Raw genomic sequence first — 24,676 nt, forward strand, 5'->3', positions numbered from 1 at the left:
TTTGGTGTCCATATTCATCAGGGATATCGGTCTGTAATTCTCCTTTTTTGATGGGGTCTTTGCCTGGTTTGGGGATCAAGGTAATTCTGGCCTCATAAAATGAGTTTGGTAGTTTTCGTTCTGTTTCTGTTTTTTGAAACAGCTTCAGGAGAATAGGTATTATTTCTTCTTTGAATGTTTGGTAGAATTCCCCATGGAATCCGTCAGGCCCTGGAGTCTTGTTTTTGGGGAGGTTTTTTATCACTGTTTCAATCTCTTCATAATTAATCGGTCTGTTTAAATAATCAATTTCTTCCTGTTTCAATTTTGGTAGTTTATAGGTTTCCAGGAAGGCATCCATTTCCTCCAGGTTGTTTAATTTATTGGCATAAAGCTGTTGATACAAATTTCTAATGATCCTTCCTATTTCATTGGTGTTGGTTGTGACCTCTCCCCTTTCATTCATATTTTATTAATTTGGGTCCTTTCCCTATTCTTTTGAATAAGTCTGGCCAGTGGCTTATCGATCTTATTTATTCTTTCAAAGAACCAGCTTCTAGTTCTGTTGATCTGCTCTCCTGTGGTCCTGGTTTCTAATTCATTGATCTCTGCTCTAATCTTGATCACCTGCCTTCTCGTGTGTGGGTTAGGCCTGTTCTTCTGTTCCAGCTCCAGCTTCTTGAGGTGAGAATATAAAAACTGCATTTTAGATTTTTCTATTCTTTTGAGTGGGGGTTAGATGGCTATGTATTTTCCCCTTAGGACCGCCTTTGCAGTGTCCCATAGGTTTTGGACCAACGTGTTTTCATTCTCATTGGTGTCCAAAAATTGTTTAAACTGATTTTTAATTTCCTGGTTTACCCAGTCATTCTTGAGCAGGATGGTTCTTAGTTTCCAAGTGTTTGAGTTTCTTCCAATTTTTTCCTTGTGATTGAGTTCCAGTTTCAAAGCGTTGTGGTCTGAGAATATGCAGGGAATAATCTCAGTCTTTTGGTATCAGTTGAGACCTGTTTTGTGACCCAGTATATGGTCTATTCTGGAGAAAGTTCCACGTGCATTCGAAAAGAATGAGTATTCTGTTGTTCTGGGGTATAGTGTTCTATATATATCTATGAGGTCCATCTGGTCCAGTATGTCATTGAAAGCTCTTGTTTCTTTGTTGATTTTCTGCTTAGGTGATCTGTCTGTTGCTGAGAGTGGAGTATTGAGGTCCCCTACTATTAACGTATTATTATCTATATGTCTCTTTATTCTGGTTAAGCGTTAGCTTGTGTATCTAGCTGCTCCCCTGTTGGCAGCATAGATATTTATAATTGTCATATCCACTTGTTGGATACATCCTTTAAGAATAATATAGTGTCCTTCTGTATCTCTAACAACAGTCTTTAGTTTAAAATCTAATCTGTCTGATATGAGAATTGCTACCCCAGCTTTCTTTTGAGGTCCATTGGTATGAAAAATGGTTTTTCATCCCTTCACTTTCAGTCTGGATGTATCTTTATGTTCAAAATGAGTCTCTTGTAGACAGCAAATGTACGGGTCATGTCTTTTTATCCAATCTGCAACCCTGTGGGGTTTTATGGGAGCATTTAGGCCATTCACATTGAGAGTGATTATTAAGAGATATGATTTTAATGATGTCATGTTGCCTGTGAAGTCTTTGTTTCTATAGATTGTAAATTTCTGTTCTGTAACACTCTTGGGGCCTTTTTACTTTTATAGAACACCTCCTTAATATCTCCTGTAGGGCTGGTTTGGTGGTTATGAATTTGGTCAGTTTCTACTGATCCTGGAAGGTCCTTATCTCTCCATCAATTCTGAATGACAGCCTTGCTGGATAAAGGATCCTTGGCTGCATGTTCTTCTCAGATAGAGCTTTGAAAATACCCTGCCAACCCTTCCTAGCCTGCCAGGTCTCTGTAGACAGGTCTGACGTTATTCTGATATTTTTCCCTCTGTATGTAAGGATTTTCTTCCCCCTGGCCGCTTTCAATACTGTATCCTTGGATCTAATATTTGCGAACTGCACTGTGACGTGACATGGTGTAGGTCTGTTCTCATTGACCTTGGGAGGGGTCCTCTCTGATTCTTGGACACGAATGCTTGTTTTCTTTGCCAGATTAGGGAATTTCTCAGCTACAATTTGTTCAAATATCTCTTTTAGACCTCTCTCTTTCTCCACTGCCTCGGGGATGCCGATGATTCTGACATTGGAACATTTCATTGAGTCAGTAATCTCCTATAATCTACATTCTTGAGATTGGATCTTTTTGAGCCAAGTTTCTGTTTTAACTTTCTCTTCTACCATCCCATTCTCCAATTCAGTAATTCGTTCTTCTGCCTCATTTACCCTGGCCGTCAGAGCATCTAGTTTAGACTGCATTTGATTCATAGCATTTTTAATTTCTGCCAGTTTCACTCTCATTTCCACCCTTAGAGATTCTGTATTCTTGTTAATATTTTCGTTAATATTTTTCTCAAGCCTACACATCGTCTTGACTGTTGTTACTCTGAACTCCATTTCTGACAATTTGGTTATATCCATATCCATCAGTTCTGTGGCAGAGGCCACAGACTCATTATCTTTTCTTTGCTGGGGGGATTTCTCCTCCTTGTCATTCTGATGAGGAGAGGTTGCAGGGATGCCCAGAGCCCAAATCATTGACCAGGACCCAGGCAGTGTGCACTTGTTTTTTAGGGACCTTAGGGATGTGGGCTTCTTGATTTTTCAGCCTGCCTTCTGGGGCAGGGGCCTGCCGCACTGATACTCAGGCAACCCTGTTTGGGTAGAGTCTCCCTGACCCCTGCAAGAGGGGATGGGGATGGGCACAATGTGAGCTGGTCTTTCCGGGCTTTTGTTCTCTGGTGGCTTTCCCTGGTGGTTTTCTGTGACTCTTCTGAGAGTCAGAGCAGCAGTGGCCATATCCTAGCCTCTGTCTCAGAACAGACAGATCACAGTCTGCTCTCCACTGAGCTTTCTTGGCCACTTTAACTCTGTTTCTGTCGGTGCTGCCAGAAACCCTGCAGTGTCCCAGGTTGTGCACCCCACAGCCACTGTCCCAGCCCTCACTTCCAGGGCCGACACATCTCTGCCCTTTGTGCTTCTAACACTGCCAGCCGCCCCGGTTCCCGCACGCGCTCCCAAGCTCCCAGTATCAGTCCGGTTCCAGTGAGCACTCTGGATCTCCGGTTTTCAGTCTGGTCAATCGTGCACTCCTGAGCTCTCGTTTTCAGTCTAGTTCGAGGGTGAGCTCCGGAGCTCCGGTTTTCAGTTTGGACACGCGCGTGCTCCCGAGCTCCCGGTTTTAGTCTGGTTCCACATCAATATTTTAAGGAGAAACATTTTATTTGAAAAGAAGGAGGTAGTATTTTTAAGAATATTTTCATTCTTTTGATGTTGATATATTGCCAACATCTCTCCTCATACCTTCATTAATTTTCCTTCCATGTGACAGTTCTTCTGTCATTGGCTTATTTTATTTCTCATTTCTTTCTTTTTGTCCTTATTTCTTTATCCTGAAGTAGAATACTGATGCATGAACCAGAAAGATTACAAGGAGAGAGCAGGAGAGGTAAATATATGGTATCAGTTCTATTATAGCCTATAAATTTAATTCTGAGATTTTTTACTCTTGAATTACTGCACAGAAAGTTAATCACCTATTTTTTCCAACTTTCAACTTCTTTTTCAATCTTAATTTCTGTTTTAAGTTATTTTCCAAAGTGGTCATATGTTTTATCTTGTAAAAGGAAGAGGATAAAAAGATAAGGAAAAGGAGAGTAAGAGGAAAAGATAAGGGAAAAAGATAAAAAGTGGGTGGGAGTGGATATCCACTTTTGTACAAGAAAGAATAGAAAGGACAAGATATACCCTCCCATCTTAACAACTTGACAGATGAACAAAATACATAAAATAGCAGTTTTGAACCATTGTACAATATGCAGCTCAGGGCAGCAGTCCTTGAGAGAAGGGAAGCAAATGAGATGAATCCTGTGGTTGCCTTACCGTATAGACTAGAGGGGGGTTTCCAAGGCAGAAGCACAGAAAGAGAGGAAACAAACAGCCCTATGGTCTCAAGTTCAGAAGACAGAATTTGGAGTTTAAAAGGCTCAACAGGTAGTATTTATGGGGCAAAATACCAGAGAGAAAGGATCTACATATAGAGAACTTCCCAAAAATTTGAAGGAGAATCCCCTTGATTCTTTGGCTAATCTACAAATATGTTTAAGAAAATGATGGAAGATTAGGCAAAGAGCCAACAGGAAGGATTGGCAGAACCATTGCTGGAGCTTATAGAGAGCTGAGTTTGTGTTTATGTTTCCACCAGCCAGAGTGGCAGGAACTCTTAAAACATGGAAGCATCAAGTAGAGGTTATTTATATATAGGGACCTTAGGGATGTGGGCTTCTTGATTTTTCAGCCTGCCTTCTGGGGCAGGAGCCTGCTGCACTGATACTCAGGCAACCCTGTTAATTGCAGAGTTGAGTTAATTGGTACTAAAAGTTTCTCTAGACTCACCTTAAAATTTAAAAGAAAATATCAAGAAGATCATACTAATTCTGGTAACCTAAACATGTCCCAGAACAAAGCCCAACAACATCTAAAGGAATACAATTAAATTCAGCACTCAGCAATATAAACATCACAGTGCCTATCAACCAATCCAAAATTTTTTAAATAAAAAAGTACTATATAGTAACCATAAGCAGGAGGAAAAAAATGATCATTCAAAAGAGACCCAGAAATGACACAGATAATAGAATTAGCAGAAAAGGATGTTAAACAAATATAACTATATACTCCACATGGTAGGCAGAATTCTAAAATGGTCCTTAAGATTCTTACTCACTGGCCTCTACCCACTGTGTATAAGCCCCTCCCTTTGACTGTGGGTGGGCCCAACCTAATGAGGTGAATCCTTTAGAAGAAAGAAAGCATCAGAAAAAGCTATGTGGCAAAGAGCTGCAGAAGCTTCTAGGAGCTGAGAGCAGTCCCCAGCCCACAGCCAACAAGAATACAAGAACCTTATAAACTTTCAGGGAAATGAATTATGCCAAAAACTAGTGAGCTTGGAAAAGGACCCTAAACATTAGGTGATAATCAGTGTATGCTGGCACTTTGATTTCGGCGTGGTGAAGACTCTGAGCAGACAACACAGCCACCCCAGGCTCAGATTTCTGACCTACAGAAAAACTGTGAGATTATAATTTTATCTTATTTTAAACTATCACATTTGTAGTAATTTGTTATGCAGTAACACTAGTACACTCTCTTATGTTCAAGGAGGTAGAGGAAAACAGAAACATGATGGGAAGAGAAATGGAAGATATAAATAAGACTCAGACTACTAGAGATGAAAATAAAGCATGTGAAGTGAGATATTCACCAATTGGGTTAGTTAACAGCATATTTAATACTGAAAAGTAAGTGCAGTGGATTTGAAGATAAAGCATTAGAAATTATCCAAAATAAAACAAAGAAGAAAGACTGAGAAAACAAACAAAACAAAGACAAAATAAGAAAACTTCAGTGCCCTGTAGGGTAATCTCAAGTTATATAATATACATGCAAGCTTAATCCCCAAGAAGGGGGGGGGGTGTCAGAGAAAATATTTGGAGAATAAAGACCAAAATTATACAAATTTGATGAAAACAGTAAACCCACAGAACCAAAATCTCACCAACCCTCCAGTAAAAGAAAAATGAAGAAAATTGTACCAACACATACCATAACCAAATTGCTGAGAATCAGTGAAAAAAGAGGAAAATATCTATCTATTCTCATAAAATATATTTATTAAAGTATCACTATCAACATAGACAATAAAATAAAATAGTACAGTAAAGGGAAACAATTTAGTTGATGCCACCAACCAAGTCATCATGTATCCTACAAGAAAAACATACTTCCAAGCATTAATAAATGGTCATTACAATAAAAATAAAGATACACAAAAAAAGGAAAGATACACCATGCTCAAGAACTAGAAGAATTAACATTGTTAAAGTGTACATGCCACTATTTTTTATTTAAATTCAGTTAGCCAACAAAGTACACAAAATGTACATCATTAGTTTCAGATGTAGTGTTCAGTAATTTATCAGTTGTGTATAACACCCAGTGCTGATTACATCACATGCCCTCCTTAATGCCCATCACCCAGTTATCCCATCCCCCCACCCACCTCCCCTTCAGCAACCCTCAGTTTGTCTCCTGTAGTTGAGTCTGTCATGGTTTTTCTCTCTGATGACTTCCCATTCAGTTTTCCCTCCCTTCCCTTATGATCATCTGTGCTGTTTCTTATATTGCACATACGAGTGAAACCATCGAAACCATTTGATAATTCTTTCCCTGATTGACTTATTTCGCTCAGCATAATACCCTCCAGTTCTATCCATGGTGATGTAAATGGTAAGTATTCATCCTTTCTGATAGCTGAGTAGTATTCCATTGTATATATACACCACATCTTTATCCACTCATCCGTTGATGGGCATCTCGGCTCTTTCCACAGTTTGGCTATTGTGGACATTGCTGTTGTGAACAATGGGGTACAGGTGCCCCTTCGGATCACTACATTTGTATCCTTGGGGCAAATAACTAGGAAGTAGTACAATTGCTGGGTCATAGGGTAGCTCTATTTTTAACATCTTGGGGAACCTCCATACTCTTTTCCAGAGTGGCTGCACCAGCTTGCATTCCCACCAGCAGTGTAAGAGAGTTCCCCTTTCTCCACATCCTCGCCAACATTTGTTGTTCCTATCTTGTTAATTTTAGCCATTCTGACTGGTGTGAAGTGATTTCTCATTGTGGTTTTGATTTGTATGGGAAAAATCTTCAAAACAAAGTTTTAAAAGATAATTGTATACAGGAACAGATAAAAGAATGGCAGGGGCGTCTGGGTGGCACAGCAGTTAAGCGTCTGCCTTCGGCTCAGGGCGTGATCCCAGCGTTATGGGATCGAGCCCCACATCAGGCTCCTCTGCTATGAGCCTGCTTCTTCCTCTCCCACTCCCCCTGCTTGTGCTCTGTCTTTCACTGGCTGTCTCTATCTCTGTCGAATAAATAAATAAAATCTTTTTAAAAAAAAAAAGAATGGCAGCTAGCTTCTCATCAAGAATTTTGTAAGCCACTGGACAAAGGAGCAACATCTTTAAAAAGTACTACAAGGGGAACTAAACTTGTCAATCTAGAATTCTATACCCAGCCAAAAAAAATCTTTCAATGGTAAAGGTGATGTTGGCAAAGATGTGAAAAAATTGGGACTTTCATATATTGCTGGTGGTAATGTAAAATGGTACTGCTGCTAGAAAACACTCTGGCAGGGGCGCCTGGGTGGCTCAGTCGTTAAGCATCTACCCTCAGCTCAGGGCGTGATCCCAGAGTCCTGGGATCGAGCCCCGCATTGGGCTCCCTGCTCCGCTGGGAGCCTGCTTCTTCTCCCACTCCCCCTGCTTGTGTTCCCTCTCTCGCTGGCTGTCTCTCTCTGTCAAATAAATAAATAAAATCTTAAAAAAACACACAACAAAACACTCTGGCAGTTCCTTCGAAAGTTAAACATAGAGTTGCCATATGATGTAGCAAATTCCACTCTTAGGTATATAGCCAAAAAAATTGAAAACATGTTCACACAAAAATTAGTATATGAGTGTTCATAGCACTATTTTCCAAATAGCCAAAAAGTGGGAACAGCCCAAATGTCCATCAGTTGATGAATGTATAAACAAAATGTGGTGCATATCAATAAGATATTATTAAGCCATGAAAAAATGAAGTGCTGATGGATGCTACCACATGGGTGAACCTTGAAAACATTAGACTGAATGAAAGAAGATGGATACAAAAGGCTACATATTACATGATTTTATTAATATGAAACATGCACAATAAGCAAATCCATACAGGCAGAGAGTAGATTAGTGATTGCCAGGGGCTACGAAGAAGAGGAAATGAGGAAAAAGATATACCATGAAAACAATAAAAGAGTGAGTGACTCTAGAAACATAAGACAAAGATTTCAGAGCAAGGAATATTGCCAGGGATAAAGAGGGACATTTCATAAGTATAAGGGGGGTATTTCACCAAGAAGACATAGCAGTCTTGAGAGTACGTGCATACAATAATGAGTTTCAAAATAAATGAAGAAAAAGCAGAATTGAAATGAGAAATAGACAAATACACTTTCATAGTTGGCAATTGCAATTCTCTTAATAAATGATATAAAAATACACACCAAGGGACCCACTTCTTTCTTGCCTCACCGAGATCTGAGTTGATCTGCAAGATTAAAGGGCTGAGAGAGGCTGGGGACACAGCAGCAAAGGCTTAGACCTCACAGAGGGATGCTACTAACTGCTTCACAGTTCTTCCTACTAACCTGGTTTGCAGACTCCCATCAGGAAGCCTACCTACAAGTTTGTGGAGATGCCGCACCTGAAGAACTCTCCAACTAGCTCTTTGAATCTCCCTAATGCTCTGCCCACCTCACCCACACACCCTTTTACCGCTGCGCCCCCTCCCCAGCCCCAGTGGCCGGCTCCTAGTATGCACTCTCATGGGCAGCAAAAGTGAGCCTTCACAGACTTGCTAGTAAGCCAACACAGAAAGTTCAATTCTGTAGGATTTCAGGGGACATTTTAGAGAGCCACCCTTGGAAAAACATAAGTTCTCAACAGTTGGCCTGGCTTTGTGGGATCAAGAGAAGGTATACAGTTTTAAGAACTTCCCCCAAGAGAAAACAAAGTGTGGAGCAAGGGCATCTAAGAAAAGCCTCAGAAAAGATTAAAGAAAAGATCTAAGAAAGCCTCAGAATCCATAGATGGACTGACAGGCGAAGATGTCTCTTGCAAAGCTGGTTAATGAAGACTACAGGAGTCTTCAGATGTGAACATAAGACTTCAGAGAACATACCAAGTTAGGGAAACACGGCTCTACCAAATTTTCCTGTAACTGGCCCCAGAGAAATGGAGATATATGAATTGCCTGGCCAAAAATGTAAAATAATTGTTTTAAAGAAGCTCAGCAATCTACAAGAGAACACAGACAACTCAGTAAAATTAGGGAAATAATACATGAACAAAACTAGAGGTTTAGCAGAGAGATCATAAAAACCTTTTTGTTTGCATAAAGATATGTACTCAAATGTTCACAGTAGCTTTACTCATAACAGCCAAAAACCAGAAAGAACCCAAATGTCTATCAACTGGTAAATGGATGGATGGATGGATGGATGGATGGATGGATGGATGGATGGATGGATACGTAGATATATAGTTAAAAGGAACAAACTTTTTTTTTCTTAGAAACATCTTTACTACAAGTGTCCTCTCATACTACGTACATTGAAGATTTTGTATTATTTCCATTCACTGAAATAGCAGTGTTCTCATTGTACCTTGCAGGTGGCATTCTCAGAAACATCTTTCTTTTTAAGGTCTTATTTATTTGAGATAGATAGTTGGGGGAGGTGGCGGGGAGCAGAGGGAGAGGGACACATACACTCCATGTTGAATGCAGAGCTCGACACAGGGCTTGATCCCAGGACCCTGAGATCATGACCTGAGCTGAGATCAAGAGTCAGATGCTTAACCCACTGAGCCACCCAGGTGCCCCTAGAAATAGATTTATTACAAGTGTTCTTGTACACTTCTCTACATACATGGAAGAATAAGTATAACTGTTTTACACTGTCCTCATACCAGCTAGCAAGTAGCCAGATCAAACTGTTGATACAGCAATATGGATGAATCTCAAAAACATTATGCTGATTTAAAGAAGACACACAAAAAAGACTTTAATGGAAAATATAATTCCATTCATATGAAATACTACAAAAGGTGAATTTTACAGTGATTGTAGCAGATTACTGAGTCCCAAGGGCCAAAGGGAGATAGGGAGTGACTGTAGAGAAGCATAATGAATATTTTATAATGATGGAATGTTTCTAAGTCATGGTTAATAGTAGTGATTACTTCAGTAAAGCTGATTAAAAAAAAAAAAGGCAAGGGGCCTACTTCTTGGTCACCTAATTTTTATCAATTTTTATCTTTGTTCCTCAGGTCTACCCCATTGTATTACCTGGAACTCTCTCCCAACTGTAGCTTTAGCCTTTCCTGTTCAGTGCCTTGTGGCCATTTTGCTGTTCTCTTAAGCTTTTTAGGTTATTTCCTACTAATGAGCGTTATGGAAACAGAGCTGTTGGGGGTCCCATTCCCTCTGAGCTGAGTTCTGTGTTTTCCAAACCAATAGATTAAATGAATCCATGTTAATACATTGAAGGTCAAGCCCTTAGAGGAAGGCCTCCTCTTAACACACAAAATAGTCATTATTAATATGGCATGATTTTTAAGTCTAGAAAAGCTTCCTTTGTTAAAAAACAAACAAACCAGCTTTTTCCTGACCCCGTATATAGCAGTGGAAAGAGGGTGCTTAGAAACCACTGGATTGAGGTACTGCTCACCCCATCTTTTAAAAACAAAATACCTTTACTCAGACTTCACTAAGTTTTCATCAGAAATCTTTGCAGGAGACCTTTTTTCGTATGCTATTTATTATCTACTGTCTCTCACTACCTCAGTTGGTCTTTTCACTCCTCTAAGAAAGAAGGGGGTCTAGGGGACTACTTTCGTTAAAAATTCACTATGTACAAGGTATTTCACAAGGGCTCACATTTAGTTCTCATAGATGATAAAAATGAGGTTTTAATGGTAAATAATTTGCCCAAGGACATAGCTAGTAGATAGCAGGAGTGAGTTTTGTATGCTTGACTTTAAAACAAACGTGTTTTCTTTTACGCTGTGCTAACTCCGGGCTGATGGAACAAATGAGGGGCTATCCTTATCATCTTCAGTGGCCCATTTCCTCCCAAAGTCTCTGCTTCTCCATACCTGAACATAAAAAGAAAGAGATAAGTCACTAACACAGGGCAAACCTCTATTTTTAACAAAATCCTGACCATCTTGTCCTAATCAGGTTTTTCAGTGATTTGAGTCCCTTACCTCACACAGAATCATTGGCTTTTTTTCACTAGTCGACTTATACCATAAGCTAATTAGTAACATCTTTAACTTTGACCATTTATAAACTTCTCATATACAATAGCTTTGAGTTACTCAGAGAAACTTTATTTATATTAGAAACTGCCCCCCAGCTAATGTGCATATATAAGTCACTTATTTAGGACACATGACAGATTTGCACAAACATTATTAGAAGGGTCATTGGATTTTCAAGCTAGCTCATTAAACTTCTTGAACAAGTAACATACCTAAAATACAATAATGCAGGTTGGAGGAAGAGACAAAGGGTTCTGTTAAAGAGAGAGAGTCAGTCTTGCATATCATTCTGCCTATGTTTACTTCTTGATTGCAATGAAGGCACATATCTGGCACTTTCATGTCATTATGTTTCCTTCTCCTGTGAGGACAGATCGGACCAAATTCGTGGATCAGTTTACAGCTTTCATAGCAAATTTAATCAAAAAATTTCTTGGCCAGAGTTTGAAACTTCTTTTGAGAACTTTTAATAGTGGTGACTTATAATGAAAACAGAAATTATTGATCTTAGGTATCTGTAGAGATAACTTTGGAAAAATATCTTCTAGGCAGCTGAGATTCTACTACAACATGGAGCAAATCCAAATCAAAAGAATCAAAAGCAGAAGACTGCTTTGGATGAAGCAGATGATGAAAAAATGAAAGAGCTGCTGAAATCTTATGGTGCAGTTGAGACTGATAATAGAGATGAAAGTAATGTTATAGTCACTGGTATGTATGTCAGTATTGCATGCTATTTTAGACAAGTGTATACCTCTGCTTAGAAAAATCTGCAGATTTGTAATATAAATTGTTTCATAACTGGGGTAGATGTTTTGTATGTTTATTAAACTCTCGAAAAGCATTGTTTATTTTTAGAAATTAGCATTTCCAAATTGGTTTAATTTATATACCATATGATCCTGTTGGATTGGAGTTACATGTTGAAATGGAATCCGTATTATTCATTAAACAATTATTAATCTCTAACTTTGGGTCTGAGATAGAGATGTAACTGAAATCACACAAATTGACTTACTGGTACTAGGGTTGGAAAAGGTTGGCACTATACTAAGACTCTATTACTTCAAAATTTGTAGTAGTTCATGTGAAAGGGACTGATGCCAACTTTTCCATACTCTAATGTTCTAATGCTAGAATATGAATTTGTTGATTAGCAAATATACTTGTATGCATATGTGTAAATGTAGTGTAAAAAATATTCAAGGGAATTTACAGTGAGGCAAAATTTTATGAACAATTTTTTAGAAATAGTTTGCATTTAAAATAATCAAATCAAAAAATGGGCAGAAGATATGAACACACTTTTCCAGTGAAGACATGTCTAACAGACACTTGAAAAATGTTCAAAATCATTAGCCATCAGGGAAATTCAAATCAAAACCACACTGAGATACCACCTTACGCCAGTTAGAATGGCAAAAATTGACAAGGCAAGAAACAAGTGTTGGAGAGGATGTGGAGAAAGGGGAACGCTCTTACACTGTTGGTGTATGCACGTTGGGTACAGCCACTTTGGAAAACAGTGTGGAGGTCCCTCAAAAAGTTAAAAATTGAGCTACCCTATGATCCAGCCATTGCACTACTGGGTATTTACCCCAAAGATACAGACTTAGGGAAGAGAAGGGGCACATGCACCCCAGTGTTCATAGCAGCATTGTCCACAATAGCTAAATCGTGGAAGGAGCCGAGATGCCCTTCAACAGACGAATGGATAAAGAAGATGTGGTCGATACATACAATGGAATATTACTCAGCCATCAGAAAGAATGATTACCCAACATTTGTAGCAAGATGGACTGGACCGGAGGAGATAATGCTAAGTGAAATAAGTCAAGCAGAGAAAGACAATTACATGGTTTCACTCATTTGTGGAACATAAGGAATAGCAGGGACATTGGTAGGAGAAGGAAGGGAAGAATGAAGGGGGGGTAAACAGAAGGGGGAATGAACCATGAGAGACTATGGACTCTGGGAAACAAACTGAGGGCTTCAGAGGGGAGGAGGGTTGGGATTGGGATAGGCCAGTGATGGGTATTAAGGAGGGCACGTATTGCATGGAACACTGGGTGTTATATGCAAACAATGAATCATGTAACACTACATCAAAAACTAATGATGTACTGTATGGTGACTAACATAACATAATAAAAAATTAAAAAAAAAGAAATAGTTTGCATTTAAATAAAATAATGAACTATCTATAAGAAATAGGCATGTAGTGAACACTAATTTAGAAAACATATATTTGTTAAGCACCTGCCAAGTAAATTGAGTACTTGCCTATGAGGAACTTTTTAGTCTTGTGGGGAGATCAACCAGAAAACAAACAGTTAAACGCAGTTTATTAAGTGTTGAGGAGAGTGATTTGTTCTTCCTTTTCTGTCCTGCTTGAACCGAGACTCACACAAGAAACCCAGAAACATATCTGCCCTTTCTCCCTATGAGGCAGAATAATTGGGAAGAGAACCTTTGTCACACACTTTTCCCCCAGCCTACCACTATCTTTAACAATTGTTGATTTTCAAGAGAAGAATCATATTACTGATATGATTGATCAGAGGAAGGATAATCACTGTCTCATATTTTACTAGTGAGATAGATGACATGGAGGTCAAGTTCAAGACTGATAGAAGGTTCCTGTTTTCATTGCCTGCTACCATATAGAGCCCCAGCCATTTTTAGAGTTATTGGGCACTCTGTTGTGAAGTGCTATATCTATTCCCACCTGTCTGTTGTTACGTGTGTATACATTTCCTTGATCAGGTACCCTAAAGGGATGAGGGATGTAGGTACAGTAGTTATGTGAAGAAAGGGAGTCCAGAATGGGAAAAGGGTCAGAGACAATGAATCGTAGACATAGTGATTAACAGCGTGGATTTGGGAATCAGATCTGTTTTCAGTACTACCTATGTGACATTAAGGAAGCTTCCCAAATCCTTCTAAGCTTAATTCTCCTCTTCTGTAAAATGGGCAGAATAAACTACCTATCTTATAGGGCTCATATGAAGATTAAATAAAATGGTTCAGGAAAAGAGTTTGCCATCCAGTGTATGGTAAGTATTCAGTAAACGTTAGCTGTAATCACTCAATTGATAATAATAATAATGAGATGCTGATCAACATTAAGTTATTATAGTAATTGTAAACTTAATTTATTCTTTCTATTCCTGTCACCATTAAAATTGATAAAATGAAGCTAAGTTTTTACACATTATTATATTTTCTGATTTTAATTTTTAAAGTCAAAANNNNCCTGCTGTCCGGCCAAAAAGACTTAAACGGTGTTTTTGTGATGACTGCAAAACTGTTGATCCACCTTGTCTTTCACACAGAGAAAAAACAAGAGAAAGCCATCCTGTGGTGAGTGAAGTTGAAGTCCTTTCATTTTTCAGCTTTGAAAATGCCATTCTTTGGGCCAGCAAGCCAGCCATTGGCTATCAGCAGTACTCTTCCCATTTTAAGGACACAGGTTGAAAATATTTTTTGTCACAAGAAAATATATAGCTAATGAGCCAAGAAAATATGTGGAACAGTTAACTCACTTATCTGCATTGAATACAGAATTATGGATTAGCTGCTATTCTTTACAACTAGGTTGTGTTTTTTAGCTTCTTCTTGTCCCACTATCATAGTGTGTCTTCACCCACCCACTTCCACAAAAAGTCGAGGATGTCTAGTAGGTAGAAAAGACCCTGGAACCCAGACAGAGAAGAGAAAAGCAACTGGGGTTAGCCAACCTGGAATCTCACATGGTTTATAGTGATAGTGTTTGCTATATGTTAAACTCCTCATATAAAAATATATTTACACACGGGGGCGCCTGGGTGGCACAGCGGTTAAGCGTCTGCCTTCGGCTCAGGGCGTGATCCCAGCGTTATGGGATCGAGCCCCACATCAGGCTCTTCCGCTATGAGCCTGCTTCTTCCTCTCCCACTCCCCCTCCTTGTGTTCCCTCTCTCTCTGGCTGTCTCTATCTCTGTCGAATAAATAAATAAAATCTTTAAAAAAATATATATATTTACACAAAAATAACATAGTAGTTGCTTGATAAAAAAAAAATGTTACTTGTTAAGATGGATATGTGTAACCTGATAAAAACGTAGAGCTTACTAGGAACTAACTTCTTAAGAAAATAGGATCCTTGGTGAAATACTATATCGAATAAGACTGTGTATGTTGAGGGGTACTTGGGTGACTCAGTCAATTAAGCATCTAGCTTTGGCTCAGGTCATGATCTCAGGGTCCTGAGATTGAGCCTCACATCAGGCTCCTTGCTCCTCAGGGAGCCTGCTTTCCTCTGCCTGCCACTCCCCCTGCTTGTGCTTTCTCCCTCTTTGTCAAATAAATAAATAATTTTTAAAAAGACTATGTATGTTGATTAGACTTCTCTTACATGCTTTCTGTTAGTCATTGTAAAGAAGACATTGTCATTCATTGAATCTAAACTATTAACAAATTTATAGCTTACGTATTTTATCTTAAGTGGTATTCAGACTAAATTGCATTTGCCTCAGGACTTGGAAAATGTTTTACATTGTTTCCTGGTATCTGTTGTCATGGACAGAAAGCCAACCTCAATCTGTCATTGCCTTGTAGATAATCTGTCTTTTAGTCTTATAGATTTTATGTTCTCCACTTCCACTAAGTTAATGTCTAAATGTGGAGCAGATTTTTATTAATTGTACTCGGGCCTAGAAATGCTCCTTTAATCTGAAGGCACATTTCTCATTTGTATTTCAGGAACTTTCAGTCCTTATACCTTTGAAAATTGCCTCTGCTCCATTCTCAGTATTTTTCTGTTTTGTAACCTCTATTCAGTTGTCTTTTAGACCAGTCTCCATGTTTTCTAATATCTTCTTCATAGTTGCCATCTCTTTAACTCTCCACAGTATATTCTATGTGATATCCTTTGACCTCTCTTCTAGTTCATTTTTCTCTCCTCAAATATTTCTAATCTACTTAACCCATACATTGAGCCTTTAGTTTAAATGACTTTATTTCTAGAAATTCTGTTTGCTTTTCAAATTTTTTTTGAAGAAAACAAAATAAAGACTTTTCTGCTCTTAAAATATTGATAGCATTTTTAAAAATCCAAACATTTTTTAAAAGGAATTTCAAAGGTTCTTCCCGATTGTTTCTCATGATAACATGATTCTTTATGTGGTTTTTAATTTTTTATTATAATCTCATTTCCATGAGGACTGATTACTGTGGGAATTTTCGTGTGCCTAGCCTTTGTGCTGAACATTTGCCTCTGCTGAGGCCCTAGAAGTTTATCAATTTCACACAAATTTTTATGCTAATTTCTCAGTTTGGGTTCCTGAACCACACAAATTATATAAACTCAGTTCTTATATACTGTGTGGTATAGGCTTGAGTCTCTAATTTTCTACCCAAAGCCTTGGGTAGCGGCAAGTAGAGTTTTTCTAACCTTTAGTTAACCTAAAGATCTCCAACTTTATGTCTGGATTCCATGCCTCTTTTTCCTTTGTGAGCATTAAAAACCCAGCCCCTAATACCTGTATTTGTTCCAAATCCCTGATGGGCCACTACTAGTTTCATTTCTGACACCAGGGAATTTTTCAGTCATTTTCCATTCTTAACTGTGTGTGTGTATATTTAAAGTTTATTGTATTTTGTGTACTGTTTCCATGTGTTTGGAGTAGGCAGAGGTTCTTCTATATCAGCTCAGCTCACCATATTGATCATGAGTATCTTTAAGGTGTATTTTCATGTAAAGATTAGAACATCTTGGAAAAACTGCCTGTTATTAACTGTATGGGTGTTTGCTTTGGGAGTAATATATATCATTTCACATGTCAAGCTTCAGAAAAAATTGTAATGGAGATACAGGAGTCTAAAGAAAACCAACTTTGGGTAGGGAAATGGATAAAATGGGGGAGGGGAGTGGGAGGTAGGTTTCCGGTTATGAAATGAATAAGTCACAGGGATAAAAGGTACAGCATAGGTAATATAGTCAGTGATACTGTAATAGTATTATATGGTGACAGATAGTAGCTACACTTGTGGAGAGCATAGTATAACATATAAACTTGGCAAATTACTGTTGTACACCTGAAACTATGTAATATTATGTGTCAACTATACTTCAATTAAAAAAAAAAGAAAAAGAAAACCAACTTCAGAAAAGGAGGAAAACTCAAGAAAAATAAGGACTTTAAAGTCATTAGGGGTTAGTCTTTTGTAAATGTAAACTGATTTTTGAATGTTGGAAACTTCAAATCGAATTGGGGAGGAGGTGACTCTGGCCAGATACAAAGGAAATGAGATGATTTTAGTTTGTTACTGCCTTATAACACCTTCATATCACAGCATGTAGGCAGCTTCCTTCCCTATACCCGTGTAGATGGAGTAATAAGACTAATAGTTGGCATTCACTGAGTACTTATTACACGATAAGCTGTCCTCTAAGTCCTTATATTAACTCATTTCATCCTCATAATAACCTTTCTGGGTGCATTCTGTTATTCTCATTTATCTTCCTCATTACAGTTGAGGAAGCTAAAGTAAAAGAGGTTAAGTAACTTAATCCAAAATTACATTTCTGTTAAGTAGCAATACCAGAGTTAAAGCAGTGCCAGGCAGTCTGGCTACAGAGCCGGTGCTTCTGGCCACAGTGCTACACTGTACAAAATTGTAAGAGAGGTGTCAGAAGCAAAGATGATCCTGCCATGAAAAATAGGAAATTTGGAATAAAATTGTAGTGAAGCTTTCTGTAAGCACAGTAATAAACTGTCTAAAGCTGCTTGTTCCACAGACAGATCATAGGTTGGGTTTTTTGGTGTTTCTTTTTAAGATAAACAAACAATAATGAACTAAGACAGGGGATCTTGGAGGGAAGGTTATGGTGGCCCCTTCATGGTGGAAGGTAAGGCTGGTGTGAAGTTGGAGCTTATTGCCCATGGTGGCCAAGACTGAGTGCATCCACAATATTAGCAAACCAAAAGGAAAATCAGCACCAAAAACTGTTTTCTTTATCCTGACCTGTAGATAGAGGCTTACCCAGGGCTCAGATTCAGATATTTAGGTTGCTTTTATAGTCGTTCAGTGTAAAAAGAGATAAATCTCATTTTGTTTGTTTTGCATATTTATGTTTTATAGTTCTGCTCTGATGCATTTCATAAGTGACAGCAGTGAGATTGCTTTTCCACATAATTGGATGGTTTTATTATGTGCATTTTTCATGTCCCTGTAGGCACCAAAGTAAAATTTCAGGGAAGCATACTTTAGAAGGCTTTGAGGACTGTCTCATTGTTTAAATGAATGTATATTGAGAATATATTAAAGGGTAGGTGACATGAGTCAGTCCGTCACTTTACGTTTATTGAGCACCAGCTATATATCCAACAGTGTGGGAACCATTCACAAATACGAAAGCTATGCTCCTGCCTATAAGATGTTATTTTCTTGATGGAGAAATATAATGTGTAAGACATTATATATATTAATGCTTAATCATATACCACCAAAATTCTTAACTAATTCTGAGAAAGGAGAAATCCATATGAATTAGATTAGTCAGAGGTTTCATGTTCGATATGGGTTTTATATAATAATAAGCAGTACCTATTGAACTTTTGTGTTTTGCTGGCACTGCCCAAAGCATCTTACCTGTGTTACTCTATTCAGGAAAGGAGAGGACAAGTAAAGTGCTGGAGCCACCCAGCTAGGAAGAGGTGAAGCCAGAATTCACACCCAGGCAGTCTAGTTCCAGAATCCACTCCATGATTACTTCTCTGATAAGAAAGACATGGATCTGGGCAAAGTAAATATAAGGCATTCCAGGCAGGACAGTCAGTACTAACAAGGTCGTGGAGAGGTGGCCTTAATTCCTATTTGTGAATTTTTGAGAGTAGCGTTTTGTATTTTTGAGATTATGTGTGAGATTTTAATAGTGTGCAGTGATAGTCATGAAGCCTTAAAGTGAACTTATTGCATATATGTGATCTTTAAATATTATGTGCTAAGTTGTTCTTTCATCATCTACAGCTATGATTAAAACACAAGTCAGTGAGAAATTATGAGTCTTTATATGGTTGCTACTCAAATATTGTATTTACCAGAAGTAGATCTGCTACATAACTCAAAATACTTAGGTTTACTTGTTCTCCCAAATACGCAACATTTTACAGTTAAGTTTAAACAAAACATGAATACATTTTGAACATAAAGTGAAATGAGCATTTTAGAAGCACTTTCTTTAGCACTTTTGCTGTGCATTTGACAATTGAATATCCGAGAAATCTACCTTCTTGTAATGAAGTTTTTAATATTTTTATCTGATAGCATCAGACCATCAGTGCCATTCTACAAGATATAGAAGAAAAACAAGAAAATTTACTAGAATTTGAAATAAGAACCCCTGAAGATGCAGGTAAATGTGAACCCATACTCCAGTTTGATTATTTCATACATCCACGGTCATTGCTCCCTCCGCTTCTTAAGGTACAGGTTTATGTCAAAGCTTACTTGTGGTGGCTGAAAAGTAACCTTTTTTTTTTTTTTTATGTGATGATAGAGTGCCAGGAATGAGCATTAGAAGTCATTTATGCAAATGAGCAGTTAGTGTAATTGTTGATCAAGATACTTCTAGACTCAAGGTATAGCATGAGGGACACTCAGAACCATGATCAAAGATAGGCTATTACTGGTGATATGTTTAGATGAAGATGTGGGGAAGAAAGCGTAAGATAGTGGCTAGAGATGAGATTATGTTACTCCTTAGCTCCCCAGCTTCACCCAGCTATAGTAACCCTTAAAAACAGATCAGAAAAGGAATAGGCAGTTGTGACTCAAGTAAGGCAAATCCTCATGCCTTTCAGATGAACAGATAGACCAGGTAAATGTGTTACTGCATAGATGTCTTCCTGTTTACAAAACTCTAGTGATTCAAAATGGTAAATTTGACTTTGATTCCTAACCTAATAATCTGAATTTTTCAAAATTCCAGTGACTGTTTGCAGATCTTTGATAGATCACAGTTAGTTGTGTGTTAGATAGTTGTGTTTTCTTGAGTTATGACTTACAGGGTAGAAATTAACTCCTGATAGATGCAGATCTGAATGTTTAAGTAGTTAGCTAAAAAGTAATTTGAAGTATCTCATCAACCTTTTGTGTAACAGGATACAACTGTTAGTTCATGTCTTGTCTTGTTCATACTGTATGGTCTTTAAAAATTATTTCCTTTTAAATTATACCCTTACGGGGCACCTGGGTGGCTCAGTCGTTAAGCATATGCCTTCAGCTCAGGTCATAATCCCAGGGTCCTGGGATGGAGCCCCGCATCGGGCTTCCTGCCCCGTTGGGAGCCTGCTTCTTCCTCTCCCGCTCCCCCTGCTTGTGTTCCCTCTCTCGCTGGCTGTCTCTCTCTCTGTCAAATAAATAAAATCTTTAAAAAAATAAAAAATAAAATATACCCTTTCTCCCTTTCATCTTGGCCTAATACATGGTACATGTTATGATTTAAGGAAAATAATACAAAATAATGTATACCCTCAAACAGATGTGAATAGTTCATCTATTTTATTTAGTATTTATAATATACACCTAAGATGAATTTTCCAATTTTATAATTTTTTTAATTAAAAAGGCATATAAATACGCTTCAAAAAAATAATAAAGATGAAAAAATATGCTAAAATTACCTACCATCCCACCATAGTATTTGTTTTTTCTTTTTCTAAGAATTTAGTTATGCAGTTGTACCTCAATAAAAATATTAAAAATATAGTTTAGCTCAGGCCAAATTTGCCAATTTAACATTTTTCCCCCATAGCCGTTCTTAGTGCTTTACATAGTATCCTGTTCTGTTAATGTTCCAGGGCTTAATTTTTCCCTGTTGAGCATTTACGTTATTCCAGTTTTTTGCTATTCTATAGCATTTATCTTTCTTAGGAAATATTAACAGAATTGGAACTATTGGGTCAAAAATATATAAACATTTTTAAATCTATTGATTTGTATTGATACATTGTTTCATAAAGTATTAGATACTAATTTAATTTGCACTTTCACTGACACACATTAGTGTTTGTTTTCCTTTACACTGCTAATAGCATCAGTATTTTCATTTAAATTCATTTTAGTAGTTTAGTAAGAGGAATGCCTCATATTTTCACTTGCCTTATTGATTATTAGTGGTATTTTTTCTCTAGTTTTATTTCCTGCTTTGTAAATTGACTGTTCCTGTTTGTCTATTAATAAATTGGAGCCATTTTATTAATCAAGTTATTGACCCCTGTTCTGCCATAACTGCTGCAAATATGTTTTTCAGCTACTTAACTGTCTTTTCATGTGTAACATGTTAATTTATGCTTAAGTACATACATTTTCAAATTCTTTTTTTTATAGTAGTATTTTTTTATTATATTATGTTAGTCACCATACAGTACATCCCTGGTTTTTGATGTAAAGTTCCATGATTCATTAGTTGCGTATAACACCCAGTGCACCATGCAATACGTGCCCTCCTTACTACCATCACCAGCCTATCCCATTCCCCCAACCCCCTCCCCTCTGAAGCCCTCAGTTTGTTTCCCAGAGTCCATAATCTCTCATGTTTCATTCCCCCTTCTGATTACTCCCCCTTTCTTTATCCCTTTCTTCTCCTACCGATCTTCCTACTTCTTATGTTCCATAAATGAGTGAAACCATATGATAATTGTCTTTCTCTGCTTGACTTATTTCACTTAGCATTATCTCCTCCAGTGCCGTCCATGTTGCAGCATACATTTTCAAATTCTGTGTAGTAAAATGTATCAGCGTTTTTCCTTTGCTATTTCTTTTAATGCTTTTAACCTTTGCTGTTTCTTTTTTTTAATAATAATTTTTTTTATTATATTATGTTAGTCACCATACAGTACATCTCTGGTTTTTGATGTAAAAGTTCCATGATTCATTAGTTGCGTATAACACCCAGTGCACCATGCAATACGTGCCCTCCTTACTACCCATCACCAGCCTATCCCATTCCCCCACCCCTCTCCCCTCTGAAGCCCTCAGTTTGTTTCTCAGAGTCCACAGTCTCTCATGGTTCATTCCCCCTTCTGATTACCCCCCCTTTCTTTATCCCTTTCTTCCCCTACCGATCTTCCTAGTTCTTATGTTCCATAGATGAGAGAAACCATATGATAATTGTCTTTCTCTGCTTGACTTATTTCACTTAGCATTATCTCCTCCAGTGCCGTCCATGTTGCAGCAAATGTTGAGAACTCATTCTTTCTGATAGCTGAGTAATATTCCATTGTATATATGGACCACATCTTCTTAATCCAGTCATCTGTTGAAGGGCATCTCGGCTCCTTCCACGATTTAGCTATTGTGGACAATGCTGCTATGAACATTGGGGTGCATATGGCCCTTCTCTTCACTACGTCTGTATCTTTGGGGTAAATACCCGGTAGTGCAATTGCTGGGTCATAGGGTAGCTCAATTTTTAACTTTTTAAGGGACCTCCACACTGTTTTCCAGAGTGGCTGTACCAACTTGCATTCCCACCAACAATGTAGGAGGGATCCCCTTTTTTTTTTTAATGCTTTTGAAATTAGAAAATTTTCTCCCCTCCCCATCCCTATGCTTTATAATTTACTTTTATTCTTTTTAGTCAGGATCCCTTTATTTTCATCTCACTGCCCCTTTAAGGGAGGAGAGAAAGCCAATGGGACTGTAGAGTTCTTGGCTAATAACTAAATACTGACTGCTGTTGACTCCTTCAATCTTTGGCAAATGTCTAAAACTTAGTCTCTTCAGAGCAGTTTTCTGAGGCTGTTCTGAAACTTCTGCCTGGCTTCTGTGTGGCAGGACACGCATTTTCCTTTCCCTGGCTCCTCTCAGTCTCTCTTTCTCCTTTCTCTCTCCCTCCCTCTCTTTCTTTCTTTCTTTTTTCTTTTTTTCTTTTTTGGTGTCCCACCCTATACAGGCTCTTTCTCTGAGGGAGAAGCCATCATAGTCAGGATCACAGGGCAGGCTCCAAACCAAGTCCTCAGGATCCTGGAACTCTGGACCTGTGGTTAGAAGGGAGTACAGTTAATTTCTAGCAGCAACTTTCCCTTTCCTCAGCTGTCTAAACGTCTTGCTCTGAAGGGTCTCAACCTTTAGATGTTCAAGGAGGAAGCCAGGTCTGAGTCCATCATCACCTCAAAAGAAAGTTGTTACTCTCTTGAATAGTCCTTTGAGAGACTGCTCCCTCCCACCACCCCCATTAGGCTTGAATAAAGGAGAGAAACCTCGCCTCTCACTTTGGGCTGCTCATATTGGAGATTCCCATCCAGTTAAGCAATAGCTCTCTGAAGTTCACCACCTCCGTGTTCTCACACCTTCTATATCTTTGATGTGGCTGAGGGATCCAAGAATAATGAATCCCATTGTGTACATTTCTTTGTAAGTTTTTCTTATAGATGTCTTGCATTCACTCGAATATCAGATATCTTTAGTCCCTCAATCAAACTGACCAGAAAAATGTTTACTTTGAACGTTTCGTATGTTATTTATTATTAAGTGTTTTAGCTCTTTTATTCATTTGAAATCTCTTTTCCACATATGGCACAAGATAAGGATAGACTAGAATCTCCCATCCCCATATTACTACTCTATTTGCCTCCTCTTATTTGTTGAATAATTTCTGTAATCCTCCTTGTTTTTCTAATGCCTTATTATCATATATTAAAATGTTACACACATTAGGGCAATTTCTAGGTTTTCTCTAAGATACCACTGATTAATGTATCTGGTAAATAAGTATATAGTATCAAGTTAATGTAAAATTCCTTATATCCTTTTTTATAGAAACATACAGAATCTTCTAGGTTACTATAATGATGTTATTTTTACCTGTGATTTAAAATTCGTTTAGAAAAACCCAATGTGACAGGGTACATAGTGTGAACATCTTTGATTTAAATAATGTCAAATCTGCCAAAAAAATTTATATCAAAATTTTTAATGATATTCCAGGTTTCCCCTGTTTTTATCTGCCAAACAAATTTATATCAAAATTTTTAATGATATTCCAGGTTTCCCCCGTTTTTTGGCACATGCATCATATAAAACTAATCCTCAGTCATAGTATTCACAAGGCAGACTACTCTGGGATAATCTGTCTGATTTGCAAAGGGAATAAATTCCTACTCTGAACTTGATTTCATTTCCCACCACTGATTTTCTCTAGTTAAATTATCTAGAAAAATATGCATTGGTCTAAAATAATTAGGAAAAAACTTAGGAAACAGAGCCAAAAGTGAAATAAATAACAAATAGCTTAAAAGAAGTAAAATGTATTCATCTAAGCCTTTCCATTAACTGCTTGGGAATCTGGATTTGGACGTAATTGACATTTATGTGTAAATCTTGTGGATTTGTGATGGGTGAGGGAGGTCATGATGCCTTTACTGAGGAAGTAGTGGAAGAAAGTAAGAAAATTTTAAGTAATTATTATAAAAGTAATTTTATATACATCTTTAAGTAACCTTAGATATCATATAGTCCTAAGTGTTAAATGTAAAGAACAAGAACTGATAGCATCCTTCTTATTTTTAAGTACATATAATATATAGCTACATATAGTATAAATATATAGAATAATGCATTAAATATATTAAAAACTTTTACAAACACACTGCTA

General features: G+C 37.7%; 1 protein-coding gene across 1 annotated transcript in view; it reads left to right on the forward strand.

Annotated features, from left to right (window-relative positions):
* ANKRD31 (ankyrin repeat domain 31) overlaps positions 1-24,676 on the forward strand; it is a 171,513-nt gene that overhangs the window by 101,691 nt on the left and 45,146 nt on the right. The window contains exons 18-21 of the mRNA XM_040622182.1: positions 11,583-11,738; positions 13,648-13,652; positions 14,280-14,397; positions 19,345-19,432. Coding sequence (XP_040478116.1) covers positions 11,583-11,738; positions 13,648-13,652; positions 14,280-14,397; positions 19,345-19,432 — 367 coding nt within the window. The remainder of the gene's footprint in view (positions 1-11,582; positions 11,739-13,647; positions 13,653-14,279; positions 14,398-19,344; positions 19,433-24,676) is intronic.

Source organism: Ursus maritimus, unplaced genomic scaffold (genome assembly GCF_017311325.1).
Source record: "Ursus maritimus isolate PB19 unplaced genomic scaffold, ASM1731132v1 scaffold_5, whole genome shotgun sequence".
Taxonomy (NCBI): Eukaryota; Metazoa; Chordata; class Mammalia; order Carnivora; family Ursidae; genus Ursus; species Ursus maritimus.